This window comes from Lichenostomus cassidix, chromosome 2 (assembly GCF_008360975.1).
Source record: "Lichenostomus cassidix isolate B80296 chromosome 2, HeHo_3.0, whole genome shotgun sequence".
Taxonomy (NCBI): domain Eukaryota; kingdom Metazoa; phylum Chordata; class Aves; order Passeriformes; family Meliphagidae; genus Lichenostomus; species Lichenostomus cassidix.
In genome coordinates this window covers 128,041,216-128,066,182 of record NC_139482.1, presented here as the reverse complement: position 1 = coordinate 128,066,182, position 24,967 = coordinate 128,041,216, and the positions used below count along the sequence as shown (strand labels likewise).

The following is a 24,967-nucleotide window of genomic DNA, read 5'->3' as shown; positions in this document are numbered from 1 at the left end:
AGGGTAACAAATGAAATGCTACAGTTTGTGATACTGATATAAAACATGGCAAGTTTCCTTAGTTATGCCTTCTCTGAATTTGCTTTTGCTACCATTGTCCAAAAATTCTAATGTAAAGGAGAACTGTTTCTGTTGTCAAAAACTAGGAATAGTGGTCACCTACCAAAGCAGCTTGAGGCATTTAGGGAAGGTCTAACAGGACAGTCTGATGAGCACCCTTAATCCCAAAGGAATGTGCCAGTGTGTTCAACAGAGTGGCAAAATAGTTTTGGCAAGAATGGATACAAGCCTACATCATCTAGGTGCCAGTAATAAAAAATACAAATGAGCGAATAGAATAACTGCAAGTCAGCCTTGCAGTAAGCACTCGTACCATGAGAAGAATCTTTGCAGAAGTATCTTTAGGTATTATTTAATTCTTTAATTACATTCTAAATTATTATGGCTATGAAGTATTTTAATTTGGGACTTTTAATCTATAGTTTCAAGGTCACAATTTCTGTGCAACATGCAAACTTAAGACATCACACATGCAGGACAAAGTTGCCCAACACTGTACTTCTTTTCTGGAAGTTTTTCTGTAATTCCTGAAGTTGACTTTGTTTATGATGTAGGGAGAATGAATTTGATGCTGCTGGGGAAAACAAAAATCTCTTTCTGTACCCTAGCTACTCATCTTTTGGGGGGAATTAATCTAAACACAACTGCCTCTTTTTTTCAGAATTGCTTTCTCCAGGCATAGAACACAAATAATAGCTATTTGCATATATGTATATTATATGAAAACCTGAAGTTGTTATGAAGTTAGCTATCTGTTTGGGAGATGGACTACTTCATTGTGCATGAAATGATAAAGTGGTGATTACAAAAATTTTGATGTTGTGGTACAACTATTTATTGAAATGCCTAAGTTGCTGAAATAGATGGGAATTAATTATCTAGATACTTAAAAAGTTTTGCTCATTGGTATTTACTCCTTGGCAACAGTAATTCGATGCCAATAGTATGTAATTCTGGTGTAAAATTATTTTCTGGGTTTAAAACAGAACCCTATATTGTGACTTTTTCACTTACATTTTCATCTTACTAATTTTTTGGAAAACCTGTGTTTTTACATGTCAAAACAGGTATGCATTGCATACTTTGCATCAGTGGACAACAGTAGCATCACTAGTATAAATGCACTTCCTAGTTTATCTCTGTAACTGAAAGAATATTTTGTTATAATTTAAAATTGTTTTCCCAGTGACAAGTTGAAATTGGTCTGCATTCGTTCTTCAGCAGATACTAAAGCTGGAGGTGAACAGTGTGGTAGCAGCTTTCTGGCAGACAACCATACACTGCTAAAAAGCCACACATAACCACCATCTCCAAACAGCATAAGAAATTATACTCAAAATCTGTAATTTCTTGTATGTTTGATGGAACCAGTAACTGAATCGTGTAGCTAAACACATGAAACTGGAACTTTATATAGCATGTTAACTAATAGCATAAACATCAACTACATAAAATAGCCACTAGTTATATCATGAAGGCACTTTTATTCAAAAGCAAAGCAGCATTAAACATTGATACTGGGCCAGCTCCTTATTTGTGAGTGTTCATTCTGTATGCGTAAAGGAATCAAGTCATCTGGGCCTGATGAAAGCCTGAGGAAAATGAAAGTAAGAAAAAAATACACCTCACCCTGCCTTCTGCCATCCAGGGTGGCTAACAAAATGAAATTTTAATGGACTGTTGCTGCAAACAGTTTCTTGATTACTACAGTTACTTTAGGATGTTTAAACCCAATTATAAGCTAAAGGACGTATTAAATTCAAGAGGTGTGTAGCTAGAGAGGTAATATATTGGCAAAGTAACAAGAAAACAATGTTCATACCTGCTTGTAAGCTTAGTGCAGTTTTTGGACACTGTTCATCATGTAAGTGTAAGCAAATGTGATTACAATATAACATCTATGCAAATATAGTACAGGCATCTATTTAAATACTTTGTTTTCTAGCTACTGAAATTGTCCACTTTGAGCAGATTTCTTTCCATTCTTTGAAACAGGTAATATCTTGTCTGGCACTCTAGAATTAGTGCTGATTCTTGCTCCTGTTGGTATTTTAAATATACAGCCCTGGTGAAATTTTAAATTCTACATACGGAAGCCTTTAGGTAAAGGGGTTTTTTGCCCTTAATAAAAAAACCCCTCTTAGAACAGCTTTGTTATCTCACTTCCTTAGTAGCATCAAATTCGTCCTCCTCATCATCGTCTTCCTCATCCTCATCTTCATCCTCTTCATCATCTTCATCTTTTCTTAGCATTCTGCGGGAAATCTGCTAAAACAAAAATCCACCAAAAGTATATCAAGTGTTCTCCGCAAAGAAAAAATTATTCTCTGTTGGCATTTTCAGTCTAAATATTTGTAGGGTTTTCTTTTAGGGGAGGGGGTAAGTTGTTTATTTATTAACCCTTCATAACATGCATGCTAATTGAAAGACACATGACACAGAATAAAAATACTGTAATGATTTTTAAAAGCTAGAAGAATCCTATTACAGGATAAGGAAAATGGTATTTTGATCCAATTAATGCTAAAAATTAACAAGATGGAAATCAGCTTTTTCCTGGGTTGGCTGTTGAAACAGCAGGCTGAAGATGAATATTAGGGCCTAATCTTATCTTGAAGACATCAGACCACTTCAGATAAAAGCTCAAAACTATGCTGCTCTAAGCTTTTTATTTTTTTTCAAGTATGAATTAGACAAATTTATTAAAAGAGTCTTGATTCATAGATGAACTTCTTTGCCCACCACATCCTTCAGTGACTCCTTTTTTTGGTTCATCAAACGTTAAAAACAAGTGCCAGCTGCCAAGCTTTCATCTCATTTGAGATTCTGCAGTCTGTACTTTTTTCTAATGAGGGCTCAATCTAAATCCTATTGAAGATATATTCTTCACAGACAATGCAACATTTACAATTTAAAGAAGGATATATGGGGTTTTTTTTTCTCTTCCCATGAGAAAGAGAACATTAAAGACAGTTATTCAAGTCATCTGGAATGCTTTTGAAAAATTATTTCAGGTTCAGTAGTTCTCTAAGGGCATCTGCAGCTCTAATTTTGGTCATATTTTCTGTGTCTCCTCACATACAATGATATAATAAAAATTCTGTACTGAAGACAAAGCTTGCCTTTTTTTTAGGCAGCATCCTATTTTAAAAGTCTGTAAATGCTCATTATTAAATTGACTTCTGAGATATTGTAATTTATACAGCCCTGTATGTAACATAAGGGTTTTTTTGTGTGTGCATAAAGCAAACCGTAGGCATTGAACTTACGAAAGCAGAAAAATCCTTAGTGTTGTTGATGTTCACAAAGTACATAATTTAGCTTGAAGCAAATGCTTGCTTACAAATTCCTGAACATTACAGAAAATGGAGTTAAATCATTGGATGAAGTTGGGTTAACCTGAGTTGATATGCCTAAAACAGCAATCTCTCATTCTGTGAAAGAAGAAAAATGGCACTGATTTGTAATTGGAGATTAAGGAATACTGCAGATTCAGCCTGGTATGGTAGCTTCAATTCAGTGGGATAGACTAATTTTCCAAGTTTTTTTTTCTAGTGCAGAGCATCTGAAATTGTTCAGCAGAACTTGCGTATTTCTGAAGAAAAGCTCTCCCCTTTCCTGAAATAAGTGTTTTGGCTTTATGGCTTTTTTCTGCTCACTACTCAAACACCTCTGATCATGCAGCAATTAATTACACAGTGTATTAAATATTATCATTGGTGGTGCTAAGATGGCTATCCCTAAGAACCAAACTGGATCAGGGAAGCAAAGTGAGAAATTAGGCAGTTTAAATCCAAGTTATTGTGCCAAAAAACTAAAACATACCGGTACTAAAATTTGAGTTTTCATAACTTAATGCAAGAAATAATAATAAAGGAATATGATAATTTGTTGATCATAATTTTATGTAAAAATTAATTCTGTGAGTTGCATGTAGGTGATGACTGTCCTTGCTTAAGCAGTTCAGCTCCATATTTTGCTGCAGATGCTACTACAGAAGAATGGCAATTCTCATGTCTTAGTGTTGGAACATTTGAATGCAGACATTTTCAATAATGGTTAAAATGATCCTTTGCTGTTCTACAGAGTTAGTGTAAAAAGATTGTAAACACTGAGGATAAATTGCCAGGTTAAGTGCAAAATGAAGGAGGTAGCTTTTTGTGAAAAAAATCAAGCTCAAGGCGTACTTTAGATTTTTAACATACAGGTAATACAGAAAGTTAGTCCACAGAACCAAATATAAATTCAAGGATGGTATGTTAAATCCTCTGAGAAGACCTGAATTGTGTTACTGGCACACTTTATTCCATCTGGTACACAGTGACTTCCCACACTCCCCCACCTTCAATGATAAAACTGCATTACTAAGAGCTTAAAATGATATTTATGCCCTTGAAAGTTTATTTACCTTTCTAATGGTCCTGAACTGAGTAAAGACAGTGGATCCATGTGCATTAGTTAAAAGATTATCTTAAACAGAGCTTTAATATAGTGATTTAGTATGTTATTTTTCTTTCTTACCGGTACTGTTCTCAATGAAGATTTTGGGGAGCCAGTTCTTTGCAGGGGGGACTTGGAATTTGCACGAACTATGTCTAAGCGAGACTGGTAGTCTGGTGGATAAAGTGAGCTCCGGAAAACCTAATCAAATGGAGAAAGCTGTGACTTAGATGCTGGCAAGCTAACCCAAGACTGAAGCTAGAAGAAATGCTGCATTGGACTCTGATCTAGAGATGTGCATCAACTGTTGTCTGGATTGATCACTTTTAGCTGAAACAACATCCTTGCTTAGCCTGAGACACATCAACATATGTGGTCAAAGTAAACATTCTTCAGAGGTTTGAGGGCATTTACACAGGGAAAACTGCAATGGTTTCCCACCAACATATAGCTGAGTTTCAGGCTAAGCTAGAGGTATGAATCCCAGCAACTCCTTCAGGCTCTCCATTTCTTGCAATGATGAACTCTTAGCCCCTTCACAAGCAAATTCTTGCTGTTGGTGACAACTGCATCAGAAAAACTTTACTTGAAATGTACAGGAGATGTACACCTCAAGAAAAATCTGGGAAACCTCTTAGAATACAGGGGAGACCATAACGTCCATTATATTTTCAAGTTATTTCAATAACCAGTAAAGCTATTTGTGCAAGACTTTAAGTCAAGGAGATGGTAAATTATGGTCAGTATTTTTATGAAAAGTAAATAATTGTCCAATTAATAGGAAATTGAAAATTATATTAGAAATTTGGTTGTGAAAGACAAGGTTTTGACTTAAAGGAGACTTCTGAATTGGTGCCATGTGACATTATAATTGTGAAATTAGAATAGTACAAAATTGCCACGGCATAGTTTAAATGAATTAAAATTACCAAGTAGTCTCAAATGTTACTGTCACTGAAGAATCATGGCTTTTTAAGTCTTGTGCTAACTTGGTTCTGAGCTATGTCATGGACAAAATAAAATTATGACTGGTAGGATTTACAAAAAAAGACTGAAAATTATCTAACTTGACAAACTGAACATTTCTACATGACACACATTTCAATGATATTAAATTTAAAGGCCCAAAATCCAGAAAAACTCTAAGAATAAATAAAGAACTGAAAAGCATGTCTTGGGAAAGACAGACTATAATTCAAATAGAAAAGAAAGGGTGACTTGAAGCTGTTAACTGCCACAAAGCAAAAAACCTGATTTAGTAAATAACAAATGTCTCTTAATTCTAGAACAGCCTAATAAAAAATGACTGAAAGATGAAAACAAGCAAACAAAATTCAGATTAGATAGAGATCTTTAATGCAGTAATTAGTCTTTATATCATCTTATCACTGCAGTGTAAGATTTTTTTCTGTGTGCATCTTCAGAGCAAGATTCAGTGCAGAGGTGTTCTTGAAAAACTATGATTAGCTGAGCATGGAGTGGCAGGTAATTTTGTGAGTCTCTTTTTTGTGTTTTGTGGGAAAGATTAGATTGCCTCTGCAGTTGCTCTCTGTGTTCTCTTGAGATTATAAACCTGCATGCTCTTGCTGAAGAAGTGCAAAAAAAAAAAGCTTGGTATACATGAGTTTGGGGAACCTGAAACATTTGTTGCATTTTTCTGTGTGGGACATGTGTAGCCCAACTGTGAAAACAGTTTTTATATAGGAAGTAAACAGAAACACAAATCTCAATCACTCTTACCTCCAAATCTTCATTTTCATCAATATTTTGGATATTTTGGTAGGCAGCAGTATAGATCTCTAAAGCTTTCCCATGGAACAACATTTCAATAGTTATAAATTCAGAAAATATGTTCTAAAAGCAAATTAAAGATTTTCTTAATGCAGTAAAGTACATTTTCATTTCAAAAAATTATTGCATTCTGTGTTTGGTATTTATATGACATAAATAACTGCATGATACTTAGTACTTTTAAGTTGTCAGACCTGAATTTTAGAAATTAAATGTAAAGGCTGGCTGGGCTATCACTTATGCAGTTATTATTTAATAATAAATTCTAAATAAATACTTGAAGAGTAAAGAGGAAGCATATTAGGAATAATGTCTTACTGAAAAGTGTCTTGATAATCTCTAATATGTATTCACAAGATGTAGTCAGTCAGAATTTTTGCTATTTTGAAGAAAGTCTTTTATAACAGGTTGGGGATAAGTTATCTGTAAATTCTATACATATCTATAATTTACAATTCTGTGATTATGAAGTATTCATGAATACCATGAGATCTGCATTTCAGTGAATACTAAATGTTACTAATCTTGCCCCCAACTAACTACAGTAATTTTATTATGCAAGATGAAATGTGAGCACACATACTTTGATGTCCTTTATCTTCTGTTTCTCAAAATTATCAATGGTTTCCTCTAAGTGCCGACTTGTTCGAGTAGCATCCAGTGTCGCTCTCTGCAGTTCACTTTCAGCCTGGTAAAGTAACACAAAGGTGAAATTAGTCTTGTATTTGATACAAAGCTATTTGCTCTAATGGCCATGAAAACATTTAAGTGTGAGTTTTCAAAACAATACATATCTGTGTTACAGTATTTTAAATCTGTAGCTTAATAAACATATGAAGATGCCTTCTACACTGTTGTGACTTTGATGTGAAACATGAAAAATGACCACTTGCAGCCAGTTAGGGAAATCCCTCTGCCCTGATTCATTTTCTGTAATAATCCTGTGATAGTTTTACTGAGCCAGCCCTGACACCCTGTTGACAACAGTGACTGGGTTTAGATACTTAACCCAGCAAAGGCCAGAATGGTTGGTGAGCAAGAAAGATCACCCTTGTTTACAAGTGCAGATCAAGCTGCCAGAAAGAATCTTTTCCAGTATCGTGTGCTGAACCTCATCTTAATAAGTTTTTATAAATTACTTAAATAGACAGTTATAGCAGCAGCCGGAATGAATGTGCTTATCCTGTAAATATCTCAATCTGCAGGCGAGAGTTACTGTACTTTTGAGATCCAGAGGCATTTCAGGTATTTTATAATTTTAATATTTTTGTATTATTAAAATATCTTATAAAAACATCTTCAACAGGGCACTGGGAGGGGGACACATCAACCAATTTCTAACACATAAATACCCAGTTTTTCTGATTTTGTTAAAAAGAATTTTAGATAGCTATTTTAAGTAATTATGAACTTTCTATGAAGTTCATTACCATTTAATGGAAGATAGTGAAACTATTCTGATTATGTCAAGTCTGACTACTGTGTAGTATTACAAATTACTGATGTACAGATGCAAGAGCTTGCACTTGAAGTCTACAAAATTTGGGTCTAAACTTCTGTTATTTTCCATGCATTATTGGGTCAAATGTCATATACTAGTGATACTTGCAGGCTAAGTCAGTAAGTATCATCACAAATCTATTTTGTCATGAAATTTGAAAGTAGTATATGGATCATGTATTGTACCCTGTGATCAAGAGGTAGGGTTCTTCCCCTTTCTACAAAACTGCAACTTAAGAGAGGTTTTTCTTTTTTAAATGGAAAAAGACACCACAGGTTCAGTTCCTGTGATCTAGCTTTTAGTGTTACATATATGGAAACCTAAGGCATAAGGCATGCTCTATTCACTCATTATAATCTACTAATTTTATATTACAGGATTATCAATTTGAAACAATCTCCTTTCAAAAACATCTTAAATTCACAGACACAATTCTGCCATTACTGGGCAAACGAAATTGCTAATGATCTTTAGTAGTTCACAAGGTCACATGTTCATCTCTCTTTCTTGATTTTGCCCAAGGACAGTAAGAAAAAACATTTTGTGGATTTTCAATTAGTTCAATCAGTCACTCTCTGTAAGTGAAGGCAGCTATTATGCATAAGCAGCCCATACACATATAAATACTGTATGTTATTTCTATGATAATCAAATACATCTTCTCAATACATTTTAAATAGATTGGCCATAATTTGTGCACATAATTTGTGCTTAGGGAGAGGAATTCTGTTGTAGAATGAAGTGTCTCAAGTCGCAGAGCCTGCACAGTTTGCACGACAGCAGTTTGATATTTTCTCTTCTGAACACTTACCTGTGACTGAAAATATTAGTAAAGGAAAAAATTGCAACATAACAATCAATATTCATGGAAGTATCAATTTTCACTTCTACTGTGAACTATTTACCTTGGTTATTTAAAAATGTCTATATGTTTAGTGCTATTATTATATTGTCTGAAGCTTCTGGCTGTAAGATGTACAGTTTGTTAGAGCATTGGTATAATTCAAGTATCCAGGCCAGAACATTTCAGGACAGCTGTCTGGGACTGAGAGTTTGGTTCTTTATTTTTGAAAGAATAAAAAAAAATGAAGGCAACCTAGGCAGACTATTTCAGGAAAAAAATGTACTTTTATATATTTAAAAATCTGGTAATGTTTTCTTTTGAAAGCTGTGCTAACACCCCATTTTGTAAGATGAGACTGAGTACAGATCCTTTGCTATCTGTGGCCAAAGTTGTTCACTGCTGCAACAACACAGTTGCTCAAGAAAACTGCAGCAGCCCAGCTGCTGTGCCCTGATGTGGTCAAGCCTCTCTCAGGAATGAAAGTTGACCTGCAAACACCCTCAAAAGCAAATGAACACATTCCTGCTCCTAATAACTTTTATGCACTTTGTGTCAATCAGTTCAAAATGCAAATATGCAGCATTTGATGCCTTTGTCTATGTGCAGAATCAGACTGTACTGAGATTTTACAAACTCTTCAGGCAAAGCCTTAAGTACAGAAAACACAGGTGGTTACAAGAAGCTAAGTCACAGAAGGGTATTTGGGAGAAGCTTAGAAAAGAAACAAGAAGAAATCAACTAGGTGCCAAGTGACATACTCTTGAAATGAAATGGGAATTAGCTCGAGGGAAAAAAATCGGATCAGGCTCCCTTTGGGGAAAAGAGCTTACTGTTATAATTTACTTCCTGAATTCCAACAAAAGAGAACTTTGCAACACAGCTCAATTTCTAACCCAGTAGCTGACAGGTCTGTCTTTATTACACGAGGAATTCTAATTAGTCATCACTTGATGTAACTGATTTGATTAATAATAAGTGGGAATTCTTTGGCAGAGACAAAAACAAGATTCAGTTCTCCTGCGTTGCATTTGACCAACATAGTCATTTTCACTTTTTCTACAGCCCCAGTCACTAGAAAGATCCTGAAGATTCTACAATAGAGTTGATAAAATCCAACAAAGAATAGGACTGCTTAACTCCTGAGTCCAACACTAGATAGAGTGTAATGAAAAGTGAACAGCACATCATGAACCTAGATCCTGTATCATAATATGTAAGCATAAAGGGACTGAGGTAGGGTTGCTTTGATCCTGCTTATTTTGGCATTCCCTAGATTCTGATTGCTTCAGAACTTGAAACATCAAGGAGATTTTAATGGAAATTTTAATTCAGTTTGATGGAGGCTTAATTTTTCCCTCTCCAATACAGAATAGTATACTGGAGGGGGGGGGGTGTGACTGGTCTTTGGAAAGGAAGAGTACTCTAGTTGAGTATTCTACTAACAGAGTAACAACTTTTCTTTTCACGCAGCTGGAGGAAACTCATATCCCACCTAGGTACCAGAAAGCACAACAATTACCAGAATGGCAGGGAGAAAAACAATAAATCCACAGAAATAAAAAAGAAATTGTCTGGTTACACTTACTGTCAAAAACTTCTGAATTTCTAGATGTAATCTATGCCTACCTCTCTTGCATAAACATATCAAATAATTCAGTTTCTTTTCAATTCAAAAGTAAGTAACAAAGCAGCTACTAGAATCTGTAACTCATCATAAAGTTTAAGAAAGATTCAATGTTGGAAACACTCCCTCCCTCTAAGGAGCATTATTATTACTACTACTTCCTAAACACAACAGTTTAACTCCTAAACTGAATTCCTAAGAAATTTTAAAAATATTTCTCATAGTAACTAGAAGTGCAGGATACGATAATGTGTAGATCTGATGGATTCCGCTGACGTGTCTTTTCCAGTTGAGATAATTGCTTGGCTTCTCGGTTCTTTGCTGCTAAAGTTGCTTTAAGATCATCCTGGAAATAAAATGTTTTAGACATGTTTGAAATACATCTAGGATAATGCAAATATGCCTTCCTTCATACATGCATTGCCTAGAAAACATGGGCAAAACTTCTGCTTCGAAAAAATCCAGATTTTACTGATCTTGTCCTGTTAATTGATCCTCTGAAAGAGAAGTCAGTGGGGACCACGAGTTTAGCACCTTGCGCAACTCTCTATAGCACATGCTATAATTTAAAATGTGGCGAAGAAAAAGATATTCACAGCTTTTCATGAAAAGTATAGCAGGCGGTCACAAGCTGAGATTCCCAAAGCATTAAGAAGGCAGACTCATTCCTGACTTAGCAACAGAATAGAAGTGGTATTTAGAAATAAAGAGCAGCATCAGATAAAGTGGCATCAGTAAGAAAAAAACGAAGCAGGCAGCAGTGAGTAGCAAGCAGAAGTTATGAAGAAAACGTAACTGCTGTCACTGCTGGCAGTGGAGCTGCTGAAGGGTCTGGAGCACAAGTCTGATGAGGAGTAGCTGAGGGAGCTGAGGGTGTTGAGCCTGGGGGAGACTCACAGGTGATTTTATCACTCTCTACAGCTCCCTGAAAGGAGGCTGTAGCCAGGTGGGGGTCAGTCTCTTCTCCCAGGCAACCAGCAACAGGATGAGGATATATAAGCTGCATCAGGGGAGGTTTAGATGAAATATTAGGAAATTTTTTTCCACTGGAGTTGTGGTCAGGCATTGGAATAGACTGTCCAGGAAACTGGTGGAATCACCATTCCTGGAAGGGTTCAAAAAAAAGTGTGGATATGAGACTTGGGGACTTAGTTTACTGGTGAACATGGTGGTGCTGGACTAATGGTTGGACTTGATCATCACACAGGTCTTTTTCAATCTAAACAATTCTATAGTTCTGTGCTACACAGATTTTAAGGTACCAGAAGGTTAAAGGGTTAAACTGCATATTTATATATATATGCATTTAGTAAAGTGTTTATTTGAAACAAAATACATCCAAGTAATGATGCAGCTGGAGATTATAAAGCTTAACTCATCTAGAAAAGGCAGAAACTGTTGATAACCATTTTTGCTTCTCATTTCCAAATGAGAAGTAGGATGTACTTCTAGGAAGCCCAGTGACAATTTAAAAATGTTTATCTACCAGTTTTCTCAAATTATTTTTCATGCTATAAAACCGTGTTTTGCAAATTGTTTGACATTCATGGAGTCTAAGACTACCAGTCAAGTATTTATCATTCCACTGACGCTGGTATGGAAAATGACACTAATTTTGATGGTTCCAGTTTAAAGGAGCAGTAGTTTAGAACAAGCAGAAATACACTCTAAAGTCTTAACAAAATCTGAGGCAGGACTGGGCATGCATTTCAAATGATCTTTTACTCTAAAAATACCACTTCCCATTTATTTACTACTCCAGAATGGAGGGAGTTAGAGCTATCAGAAACAGCTATAAGGGAAGTTGTCTGTGCTCCTTCCTTGGATTTCACAATTTTAATGCTTGTGTGTCTCCTTCACTTAGAAGGATATGCAACCAAGAATGTGTCTTTCAGGACGTTTTGTGATCCTGTGATCAGATCACTAGTCAGTGACAAGCACAAGATTGCCAAGTTTTACAGAGCTGTGTGTTCCTTCAATAATGAGGCTGTACGTGAGGTCAGGGTCAAAACATGCAGTTTCTTCTTGTGCCATCCTTACTGTCTGTCTGTATGTCCTTGTATATAACTGTCATTTTGCTTCATCTAGGAACAGAGAGCTGGTTTCTGATAATAAAAACTACTTCATCTTCAGCCCATCAGAACTAATTTTACTGCTGTTTTACTACCATCTTTAAGGTCAAAGACTGCTGAAAAGGCCTTTTGCCTTTATGAAAACCATGCGTCTGCAAGAAAAGCAATAATAGAATTTTTTAAAATTGTTTTGAGCTTTAAATTTTAAAGGTAGAGAAAGAGAAAAGAACGTGTTTTTTTTTTAAAACAGAACAAAGATTTCTATCTAATAGTCACAGCTGCATGTTTAGTGCTATTTAATGACTGAGCCCTGTTAACAGCACTGGCTTTCTAGGCCCATTTAAAACAGTCGAATTTCATACTGTGGCTTAAAAGGGTTCTGATTTTCTTGCAAAGTGTATTTGAGGATGTAAAATTCTAGAGTCATCATTAAAAAATTCAGTATTTTCTTTCTAGCATGCAATGACTTTGGAAATACCTATAGGGACAGAACTGTTCCCTCCTCTACCTCTGTTTTCTGTAGCAACAGCCAGCATGAAACATACTTCTCTTCTAGCCAAAGCACGACAAAGAATTAGTGCTACTATGGTTGTAGAGGTGAACATTTGGATGTACAAAAGTAGGCAAAGTTACATACATATTTTGTCTAGGATGTTGAAAAACTGAAAAGGGTGCAGGAAAAAACCCAATAAAAATATTAAAAAGCTGGGAAAAATGCAATTTATGGTGAAAGAATCAAGGTGTACATTATTACTTAACAGAAAAGACTGAAAAATTTGTTTTACTAACATCTAAATACCTTCATCCAGAAAAAAACCCCAGAGCATTACAGAGTTCTTTCATCACAGTGGAGCATCTAACAAGAACCAAAGATCAGGTGAAGTCTTTCATTTAAAACAAAACACCACAAATATCAACTAACCACTAACTACCACAAACAGTCCTAAAGTCACCTCCAATGTCTTTAGACCAACCTTTGACATGTTTTTAGAAAATATGCTTTAATTACACTCAAGGAAAAATGGAATGGAGTGGAATGGAATAGGCAATGAGATAAAAGGTACAGAGAATATAAAATTATTCATCATCCCTCTAGCTTTTAACTATGAATTCAACTCACATGTAAGAACTCTGGTCACCCATCTAATTTCATATCATACAGAAGTACAGCTACAGTTCATCCACCAGACAATGAGCTGGCAGAGCCTCATCACTGTTACCTGCTTTAGTCACTGAAGTTATTAAAGCATATCAATCCTTTCTTCTGCACGTGGATCACCTTGGTTTTATGATGTCCTGTTTTACATGAAGAAAAGGAACCAGGAGCAGAGTTGCCAAAAAGCAGAAAAGTGAAGATTGATATACAGAACAGTGAAACAGAAAGAAATCCTCATATCCTACATTTAAGCTGCATTACAGGACAAGAATATTCTATTAGCTTCCATTGTAGCTATTCAGCATCATAAACCAGAACAAGAGAATGAAACAATTTTATTGCATTAGCAGATAAAGCACAACACTACTCTGATTGACCTGGGCCTCTTTAAAGTATTTAGTAGCACAGGACATTGGTATCTTACACCACAGAAATAGCAACAGTTGTTTTTAGATAAAGCACAGACATACTCCAGTGTACATCCTGGAACAGATCCAGTAAGTAAAAGCAGCAGTGAGAACATCACCTTTATAGAAAGTGCTATAATGACATACTCTGCCTGGTTTTACTTAGTCAGCTAATGTAGTTACAGGTAAAGGAGTCCAAGAACTAGTAGCATGTGCTAGATTTGCATGAGTGACAAAATTTCCTTTGTCACTAAATATGTCACACTGTTTAGAGATAACTGAAGACCAGACAGTTGAAGTTTTAACCAAGGTTTATGGTCAATGTAATGGGAAAAAAAATAACCATTTAATCACCTACATCTTTAGTGAACTCTATCTTAGTTCAAAGGTAAGCTGGTAAAATAGTTAATCCCATCTACAGTTTAAGAATGCTTTTGTACTCCTTACTGCAGCTAAAATAAACATGCAGTATTTTCTGACAATCTGAAAGGCAAAGACCACAGGAAATTCCAATCACTGTTGCAAGCAATGATTTAGTTTCAGTTGCTTCTGTCCTCAGCATTACCAGCTATCAGTGGCAGTGCACCTCAAGACAGTGTCTTCAAAGCTTTGGAAACCCCTGGCACTACTGTAATGTTTTGTGTCTCCTCAGCAACCCTACTGCCACAAACAGATGAAACTTGTCTTCCACCCTCAGCATTTATATCCTACAGAGTACTCAGTTCTAGATCTCACAAACTGGGTTTCAGAGTGACCATTATGATACCAGGTTTTAGGCTCTACAGCCTACACCTCTGCTCTATAGTTACTATGGGTAGTCCTACTCAAGTCCTTCACAGTTGTTTCTCTAATCACCAAGTGAGGTAACAGTGCAGTAACTTCCAAACACTGCTCAATTCACCATATGGAAAAGATACAGAACAGAAATATACGAAAACTGCTTGCTTGAGATGCAATGCCACAATGTACTCAAATTAACCACAATGAACGCACTGCAAGATTTTTGTACATAAAATACCATCAGATAATAATGATAAAAATAATAATTTAATATTTTGATTTATATAGATTATGTTACAGAGGTATACATCAATTACAGATTTGAGTTAACAGGATTAAGGTATTCTCTGTATAAGATACAAGTATTATGAAGATCTACTTTCATCTTATAAGCTAGTATCTGCTTATTAAAAATTATTTGCTCAAACTCATCCCTCCTGGAGGAAAAAAACTCTAGGATATTGTAAGGCATTACTTCAAACCCCTATAAACACTCTTTCTAAAATATAGTGAATGAAAAGACCTTTGATTTTTGTGTATCTTCACATCATCATGATGACTTAACAGAGGGATTTAGGCCACTACCTACTTATCAGGTTCAAATGTGTTTTCTAAATGATGAACATTACTGTAGAGTTAGACAGGCTGATAAAGGTAGCATATTGATGACTGAGAGCCAAGGTAGTAGTAGTAGTAATAATAATAATAACATCAAAATCAAACAATAATATTATTTATAAATAAGTAAGTCTTGAATTCACACTATCCAGGAAGTTTCACACTAATTACTTTTCTGAGCATTTGCTTGTGTTTAAAGAGCCTGAATATCTTTGTCTTCACATCAAAGCTCTTTCCTTCAACATATATATAGCTTCAGTTCAGATTTCTGACTTCGTAAGTTGAACTGATCATTGCAATATGAAAAATCAGAACCATTTCCCCCATAAACTAAAAGTTTTCAACTGAATGGCCAGGATACTGAAATGTATGTACCTTGTGAGAAAACAGATGTTTAACCTACCCTTTTAAGTTTCACTATGGTCCCGTAACATTTCAGAGGTTCAACAACCTTGGCTTCCAGCCTGTCAACCTACAAAAAGAAATCACAAGGTCACTAAAATCATCCATACCTATGGTGCACAGAAATGGGAAACAATTAATAGTGACTCATCTTATTAGGAATTAAGTCTATATATATACTGAAAAAATATTAGGATAAGAGTTTTTAAAAATTTTGTACCAGTCAAGTATATTATCCAAGAAGTAATTTGTTTTCTGAAGAGCTCAATGTGACTTCTAGTGGAATTTTTTCTTAATTAGATCAGCATAAATGAAACATGGAAAATTCTGAATACATCAAACTAAACACTAAATACATCCAACATTGCATCTTGGAGCCCTGCAGTTTTCTATCTAAAGATCAATGTATTTGCTCTACACTTACTGATAGGTTATGGACTAAGCCATCTTTGCTATCAAATATACTCTACAAAATGGAACACTTCTTAAAAATAATGGAAATAGCATCAGTGGTACTGAGTGCACTAAAAATACCAGTAACAGGGTGCATAGAATGCACAAATGCTCTCACGGTTGAATGGTTGTGTATTTTTGTTTCAGTTCTCCTGGTCAGAAAAACAGCTACATATGGTCAGACAGGCAATAGGATAAGACCTGCTTGTCAAATCTGACAAAACTAACTGAGTGGCCCCAGCGTAATCTGCTAGTGACTTACGGACCATGAGTGAGTCATGTGGCCTGTCGATGTTACATGCAGATTCGTTCAAGCTGTGTACCTCTACTAGGAAGGGACAGTTCCCTCCACATTGGTAGTCACCAGTCAGCCAAAATCTGTGCCAGCTGAGCAAACATGTCTCCTTTACACTGTCTACCAGAATACTGTCAAACAATTTCACTTGAGCTGCCAATAGAATAGAATGGCAGTAAGGCTCTAAACAACACACATTACAGACGTACCAAATAACCTGCACATCTTGCGTACTTACCCTTCCACATATTGTGGTACCTCACACCTCAGTATTTATATATCTAGCACTGCAGCTAAAGACCAGAAATTAATAATCCTTATAAACTAATTCGTTCTTGCTCGCTTTGTCAGCATACAGGAAAACTGTTAAGTGATTTGATGCACAGAAGAAACAAACCTGAGATCATATATTTTGTTTTCAGAAGCAAGGGAGAACTTGATTTAAAGACTTCTAAAGATTAAAAGCTTCTCTTTTCCTTTGCTGCTTCTGCCTTTTCTCCTTCACAGGGCAGTGCTGGTTTGCAGACAGGTATGGCAGGAGGATGTAGGCCAAATGTCAGTTTTTAAAAACACATTTAAAATTGAAAGAAGCAAAACTCAGGTTGTTACATATGTACCTCAAAATAAATGATGCAAACAGAGAGATCAGGCAGTCTGAGTTCACATACACCTTTGTCCACAATATAAATTTCATCTATTAGCAGAGATGACTATTGCTATGACATCAGTTGAAGCATAAGGACCTGCATGTGGCTCAGCTGGAGCCAGATGTATAAGAGCTGTATATATAACACCCTTAAGTTTCTTATTACTCCTTAAAAATCCCTCCCTAAATAGATTGTTAAAGATCCACACATATTTCTTGTATTTCAAACCCTCTGCTTCCCATATTAACTACTTTTAAAAGGTTTTTTTTCCTACTTTGTTAATATGGAGAGATGACTTGCAATGCCCTCCAAAATAAAAAGTCCTATACATAAAACATAAAGAATGTCAACTATTTCAGTCTCTTTTTTGAATTATAATAAGTCTTAGCTGTTCAAAACCATAAACAGGAATTTTCTACGTTCTACTAAAAGAATAGATAATACTGTCTAATAATATATACGTACTCCAAAAGCTAGTTTGAGTACGTGTGAATGATTTTTTATCTCAGTATTTGGAATTCTGCATTGTAAGTTACAGTTTGACGGGCACCACACACAAATGTGTAAGTGGCATAAACACCTTTCTTTACACTCTCACTCATCTAGCAGAAATGTGGCTATATAGTCACATATGGTCCAAATCACATTTGTACTTCTAGTGTTCAACTACAAACTTACAAAATCTACAGTGGTCCCTGACAGCACCTCTTCCGTACTATTTCTGACAAAGCTCAGCAAAAGGAAAATTACTGATTTGGCCTCAGCTGCTGCTAGACAACAAAAAAAGACTACTTTATTAACAATAACTCATAATCCAAAGTCTAAGACCAATAAAAAAACTTGCTGTGTCTCAAATACTTAGAGTGTTCATAGGGATGGATAGTTTTGCTGACTTCAACTTGACTAATTTTAGGCAGTTTTCACTGAAGTTGTTAGGAGGGTAAATGATGAACGCTTTGGCAGCCTACCCTGCTCAGACACTAATATATTTAGACGTGTTTTCTCCTATGCTTCTCTTCCAATTGCAGAGAAAATGATTTCCCTTTAATCATAGATAAGTAACTGAAAAGTTCAGATGGCAAACACAACATGTACAGCTTTAATTTTGTACCTCTGCCTGGCGATAATCCTGAAGTCTGGAAAATTCATCTGCAAAGTTTTTCAGTCCAACTTTTAAGTTTGGTGTCTCTGTAGCTGCATATGCATATATTTCATTTACTAGAAGATCTGCTTTGTCTCGTAGTCTGGCAGTTTTACGTACATATCCAGCAAATATTTGGCACAATTCACCAAAATGTTTTTCCACATTTGAAACAGCATCTTGCATTTGTCTAGTCTGATTGTCCCTGGATACCAAAGAAAAGTAAGTGAAAAAAAAGGGCACAAATGTTTACAACACATACAGAAGAAAAATTATATAATTATACTATTAATAATTTAATTTCATTTCAGTGCAAAGCAGAAATTTATTCTTAAAAAGAGAATATTGTAACAGTCTGATGTAATATGTGCTTATTTATGAATGAATAACAAACGAAAAAAAAAAGCAGATTTGCACCTGAAGATCCAACAGAGGAAAACCTAAACCACAAAAATCTGTTTGGAAGTTTTCCTCCTGCATTTATGCAAAAGCTCACTACTACTATTGGTATTAATTACTAACTCAGTGCTAACACCTGCAGTGTCAAATAAGATTTCTCCAAGACCACCCCTTCCTGCAACAGCCTGCTGTCTAAACAGTCAAGTCAATGGCTGAAGAAATTAGGCAGTAGAGGGCAAATTGGTAAAGGTATTAAATGTTCTTTAAATTGCAAACAGTTACCAAACTGCTCTTGATCAGCACTACAGAGGATAAATACCACCAAGAAATAAAGAAGAGTGAATGGACACAAGAAATGAAAACTCTAAAACCACTGAAAGGACATTCATCACACTAATAAATTATTTTCTTTTAAGCGACATTAATTAATTTATTTGATCCAATGTCTGTATGTTTCATTATTAATGATCTAGGTAAGTCATTCCAGTAACTCACATTGCTTTCACATTCCTATATTATTTGATGGTTGCATGAATTCATGCCAGTTGTAGTTGATCTGACTGAATCAGCTGTAAGACAATTCAGCCAACAGTACCGGCCAGATACTGGGTCCTAAGAAGTCTCTATGGTCTAACATAAAGTTATTGATGTGAAGTGCTGGAATTCTCAGCAAGAGAATTCACTTCTATCACTATCTTGGCAAGGGACAGAACTAAAAACTTCCTTTGTATGCTTAAGCTATTCCAATATTGCTGATATTTAAATACTGACTTCATATCAGGACACATGATGATCAGAAAATTTGAAGAAATTTGGTACTTTGAGACTGAACAACAATGCAGTCAATTCAAATGAGGAACACCTTTACTTCAGGAAAAGTACTTCAGACCTTCAGAAGTTCTGCCTTGGGCAAAAACCCAGTTGGGTTGCTTCATGGCAAGCTGTCTGGAAGACTGTTCAAAGAGATTCCGTTAATGTTAAAAAAAATCCAAGGAAGTTATTCACTACTCCGGGACATGCAGGAGCACAGAATCACTTGAATAGGGAAGGTTTCACCAGGTGAGCAGGCAAGTAAGAATTTCATTAAGTACTAATAAAGCTGTTTTTCACAATGAATACTACCTGGTAAGATCTTCAGTAAAAGGAATCTTTCCTAAATTTTCTTGAAAGGTCTTCAAGTCAGAAAGTGTTTCCTTCCAGGAGGAAGCTATAATCACCCACTTTACAATTCAGATCTCACGGTACACCCATGCAACTAGTATTTAATTCTGGGGCACGAAACACTACATTTTCTTATATGGGGGTATAAAAGTTTTTATTCCCCCCTCACTACCGTGGCCGCTTAGAATTGTCCACAGAATTATTCGCGAGAAGTCCAAATAAATACCCGCAGCACATCTTTACTGCACCTCTGCATAGCACGCTAGGCCTGGAAAAGTTTTGCGGCCTTTACCGGAGGAAGGCAGAGGCGGCCCCATCCCCTGCGGAGGGCTGATGCGCTGAGAAGGACCGGGCCCGCACCGCTGCCCGACCCCGCGCCATCCCCGGCACCCTGCCCGAAGCGGGGCCTCCTCCCCGGAACGCCCCCGGGCTCCCCCGGCCCTCCGCGCCCCGTACCTGGCGTCCAGCCCGCGGCCCAGCAGCATCATGGTGGCGACTGCGGCGGCGGCCCGGCGGGAAGCAGGGAAGGAGGGCGGCGCTCCGCGTGCGCGCGGTTTCCATGGACACCGCCCGCCGGCCCGGAGCCTGAGGGACGGGCTGCGGCAGCTCCGCGGCCGGGCGGAGCCGGGCGAGCCGCACTGTCCCGGAATCCCGGGATCAGTGCCGTTGGAAAGGAGCTCGGAGATCATCGGGTCCAACCTCTGACCGAACACCGTGTCAGCTAGACCATGGCACCGAGTGCCACGACCAGCCTTAAACACCCAGGAGTCCACCACCTCCCTGGGCAGCCGATTCCAGTGTGTAATCACCCCTCCTGCGAAGAAATTCCTCCTTATGTCCAACCTGAACCTCTTCTGCTGCAGCTTAAGACTATGTCCTCTTGTTATGGTCACTTGTTTCCCAGGACAAGAGACAGATCCTCGCCTGACTACAACCTCCTCTCAGGGCGATGTCCAGAGTGCAAAGGTGCGCCCTGAGCCTCCTTTTCTCCAGGCTAACCACCCTCAGCTCCCTCAGCTGCTCCTCACAGCACTTGTGCTCCAGACCTTTCACCAGCTCAGCTGCCCTTCTCTGGACTCACTCCAGCACCTCAATGTCTCATTAGTCTGTGAGTCTGGGGCCCAGAACTGAACACAGCACTAGAGGTGTGGCCTCACCAGTGCCGAGTACAGGGTGACAATCACTGCCCTTGTCCTGCTGGCCACACTGTTGCTGATCCAGGCCAGGATGCCCTTGGCTTTCTCAACCACCTGGGCACACCCTGGCTCATGTTGAGCTGCTGTCAACAAGCACCCCTGTGTCCTTTCCCACTGGGCAGCTTTCCAGCCACACTGCCACCAGCCTGCAGCACTGCAGGGGCTTGCTGTGACCCAAGTGCAGAACCTGACACTTCACCTTGTTGAACCTCATATAGCTGATCTTGGCCCGTTGATCCAGCCTGTCCAGGTCCCTTTGTAGAGCCTTTCAACATCCCTGCCCAACTTAATGCCCACTGCAAATTTATTAAGAGTGCATTTGATTCCCTCATCCAGATCATCAGCAAAGATACTGACTAGGACTGGGCCCAGTGCTGATCCCTGGGGGACACTGCTAGTGAGTGGAGTCATCCAGGTGCTCCCCACCCCTGAGCCTGCCCAAGGGAGCTTTTTTACAAAGGTTTTTTTTTGAGGGTTTTTTTTGCTTGTTTGGTTTTGTTTGGTTGGGTTTTTTTGGTTTTTGTTTGTTTTTTTTTTTTTTTTTTTGTTTGGTTTTTTTTTTTTTTTTTTTTTTTTTTTTTGGCATGTCCAGCCTTGGCAAAGTGGCAAGGAGTACCAGAGGAACTGGCCAGCCTGTCTTCACCTAAGGGAGAGCTGTTGAGGTTGGGCAGCTATGGGAAAATCCCATGGAGAACCAAAACGGTCTTAAAAAAAAGAACAACAAAACAAAATCAAAACAAAAATCATTACAAAACCCCAACGCCCTCTCTTTGTAGTGATAATGTATTGGGAATGTGATTTCAGGACTGTGTGGCCATGGTTCTGTCTCAGAGTCCCTGCACATGCTGTGCAAGACTAATGCAGAAAAGACTCTTGAAGGGGAAAGTGGTGATTGTGCCGTGTCCAATACAAACCCATCTGATATTACAGCAGTCCATGAGAGCTAAGGACTTGGACAATGGTCAGCATGCTGTCACATAAGTACATGACAAGAACTTTGTGCAGATAACAAACTCAAACTTTAGTTTGCCACTAAAACCAATGGGCAAAAGTAATGAACAAGGTGGGTAATGGTGATAGTCCCATGACATTTAACAGGTTACAAATTTGGTGTAGCCATTAGGATTATGTTACTACACAAAATGTACTCAAGAGTACTCAGAAGGTCTAAGGGTCAAAGAATCACTTAGGGATATCCAGAAGGAAAATAGTCACTGACCTAGGAGAGAGTGGTGAGGGGGCACTCAGTCCTGGGAACTCTCCCTGGGCACTTGGCATCCCAGCACCAAGGGAGGGCTTCCCCTCACAGACCCTCTGCTCCAAGGAAAACCACACCCAGGACCCTCATGGCAGGGCCCTCATGGATAACTTGGTCAGGTCATACCTGATCATGGTGCAGAAATGTCTCTGGCCCTTTGGCTGGGGACCCTGTCTGGGGACCAAGAGGTTCTGCTCTTCCCATTCCCCCATGGGCCGCAAAAGGTTTGTTGTCCCCACATGTCAGCCAGGGAGAAGGTAAGTGCTACTACAACACACACATGAAAAAAAATTTATAGGCTTGCATGAGCATGTGAATAGAAAGTGATTTAGTTAAAACCTTGTTTTTAACTTTTCATCATTTTTTTTCCTATTGAAAGTAGATCATTTAGATCACTTCAACAAAAGATTTAATTCACATAAAACAAAATATTCTTCAAATAATGAGGATCTAATTAGTGGCTTGCACCAATTTAAGCTAAAACGAAATATTTCCAGTTTTTCTTAAGGCAAGTGTGTGCAATCAGTGGTAAAATTCACTCCAAAGGTTCACAGCCCTTAGGAATTTGGCAGACTAATATATCTAATCCAAAAATATCTTTCAGAGGATGCAAGGGTGAGAGGTCAGCTGTTACCTGGTGGTCTTAATTTGTCTCAACTGCAAGCTTGAGAGGAGAGTCTTCAGTGTTTATTGTTAAATTCACCTACTATTAATAATCTGATTAATCAGCTAAATGACCCAGCAATTAATGACGTCACCGTTATTACTGTGCAATCCTGTAATTCCCCATACTGTAGCAAGATCCAAGTTTATCACTCTTAGATCTTACTCATTATGCACAACTACGACTGAATTACAGCTCTATCACCCTTCTCCTGACTGCATCACACTGCTTGTTTAGGGTGCAGTACAATCTGTCTCTTGATGGATTTTTTTAAGGGAGATTTTTTTCCCCAACTTCCCCTTCAGTTATGGCGTTTCTACTGCCTGCATGTTGGTTATGTGGCACACTTTCTGAGACATACCAGTCCATTTTATTCTTTTCCTCACCTAGCTCCACCTACATCTAAGTACTTTATCCTATGTGCAGACAATTGAAATACCAGAGCAAGGCTTATCCTGTTAATTTATTTTTTTCCACTGTTTTTGTACTCAGATATTATCCTGCTCTCAAGTGCTTGATTACAAGTCATTGACAAGTTTTTTGGACAATCTCCTGGTCTCCTGAGGTGGTCATGTCTCTTCACAATGACCTGTACTCCAGCAGGACCTCTCATTCAGAAATTCTAAGAACTCTGAAAGTTGAAAACTATTCTGCTGCTTAGAGCATGCTTGGACTTTATCACCCAGGAAAGGTCAAGCAAAACAAATTCCAGAATACCCAGGAATTCTTAATAAACAGCAGAATGGTGCTATACAAACATAGCAAAAAGAAGTACAATGCTATTTGCTTCAAATGGGTCAATGAGAAACAGACTGCCACTTAATGAGAAGCTAAAAGACTGAAAATAAGGAAAAGTTACTTGTGATTAAAGTCAAAGAAGTACTTGTCATTGGAGTAAGACATGGAAGAGGAATGACAGCTCATCTTCAGTTATTGCAAACTAATTGCTTCAGTCCTGAAGTATTGTACTTGGCATAGACATTAAAAAATTTAATTCGTATATACTGATTTCACACATGGTTTGACTTAATAGTTCTTAATATGATGCTGTAGATAGTCCTGGAATATATGGCCCACCAGCTCCAGCTGCACACAGAAAGTTGAAAATAATGTCGTGAGGGCCTGTTGAAATTTTGAGTCATCAGCGTGTACAAGAGCACAAGCTGCATAAATCATGGAGTGGAAAAATATTTTTGTACTATGATTTAGAAATAATTATGGAGAATTATGTTGAAAGTAATGCCAAATTTCCTGCTCATTACCTCTAAGTAAGTTTCCAGACTAACATATTAAAGATGATGACATCTTATAAATGACAAATTCTGCAGATAAGAAAGCTCTGAAATATCCAATTGACAGTGTTTTCCAATATTCCTCCAGAGGACAAGTAACAGACTCCTCCTGACTTAAATCAGCTTGAGTAAATTCTCTGTACTGTTATATTGAACAACAGTATGTAACTCCAGCAGTGTTCAGCAGCAGTGAGGAATTGCCTGTCATTGCTGGGTAGAAAAAACAGGATATGCATGTCTGTGGAAACTTCAGGAACACAAATTGGCACAGAATTTATTCCACAATATTTAGGGAATGCCTTAGCCATTAGTAAGGTAAAGCCATATTTCAGGGTTGGAATTTCATCACTGAGTGTGTCCTGGAGATATGTAAAATACCAACAGAATGTTCAGTCAACTTTTGTTTTAGTTAGCTGATGTTAATTTATATGGTATAGTAATTACAAAGTGATCCATACAGGTCCAGAGGTTCATCTGTGCACTGCAGTTTATGTGGTTAAGTCTGTATGCAATTGATGAGCTGCCTATATATTCATGTTACTACTTCTTTTCTCACAGTGTGTTTGTAACTTCAGAGTATTTTTTACAATCTTTAAACTTTTTATATAACATTCCATTTTCATGTTCACCTATGCTATCAAATCCTGTTGTATGTATTGAAAGGCAATCACTGTAGACCTTGGATGTCAAACAACATTCATTTTGGTAGAAAAGTTCAGCTCCTAGCAGATTGGACATTACTGAGATTTAATAATTTCAAATGTTT

At 37.5% G+C, this 24,967-nt stretch overlaps 1 protein-coding gene and 1 long non-coding RNA gene across 5 annotated transcripts; one reads left to right on the top strand and one right to left on the bottom strand.

Moving 5' to 3' along the window:
- Window positions 1–386: 386 nt before the first annotated feature.
- On the bottom strand, window positions 387–20,463 carry CIBAR1 (CBY1 interacting BAR domain containing 1). Of its 4 annotated transcripts, none has more exons than XM_085053210.1 (8): window positions 20,248–20,463; window positions 18,202–18,436; window positions 15,697–15,765; window positions 6,875–6,979; window positions 6,241–6,354; window positions 4,582–4,701; window positions 2,224–2,328; window positions 387–1,652 (listed from the first exon to the last, which is right to left on the bottom strand). In XM_085053210.1, exons 1-8 carry the CDS (start codon window positions 20,277–20,279, stop codon window positions 1,632–1,634), a joined length of 801 nt encoding a protein of 266 aa, XP_084909336.1. In that variant the 5' UTR covers window positions 20,280–20,463; the 3' UTR covers window positions 387–1,631. The 4 variants fall into 4 exon arrangements, with proteins under 4 accessions (XP_084909336.1, XP_084909337.1, XP_084909339.1 ...); XM_085053211.1 differs by having other exon boundaries at window positions 2,224–2,325; XM_085053213.1 differs by adding an exon at window positions 10,505–10,606 and having other exon boundaries at window positions 387–2,325; window positions 20,248–20,462.
- A 1,038-nt stretch (window positions 20,464–21,501) lies between these two features.
- Window positions 21,502–23,680, top strand: LOC146442227 (uncharacterized). Its single transcript, XR_014850193.1, has 2 exons — window positions 21,502–22,050; window positions 23,402–23,680. It is a non-coding gene; the product is annotated as an uncharacterized LOC146442227 (long non-coding RNA).
- Window positions 23,681–24,967: the final 1,287 nt, after the last annotated feature.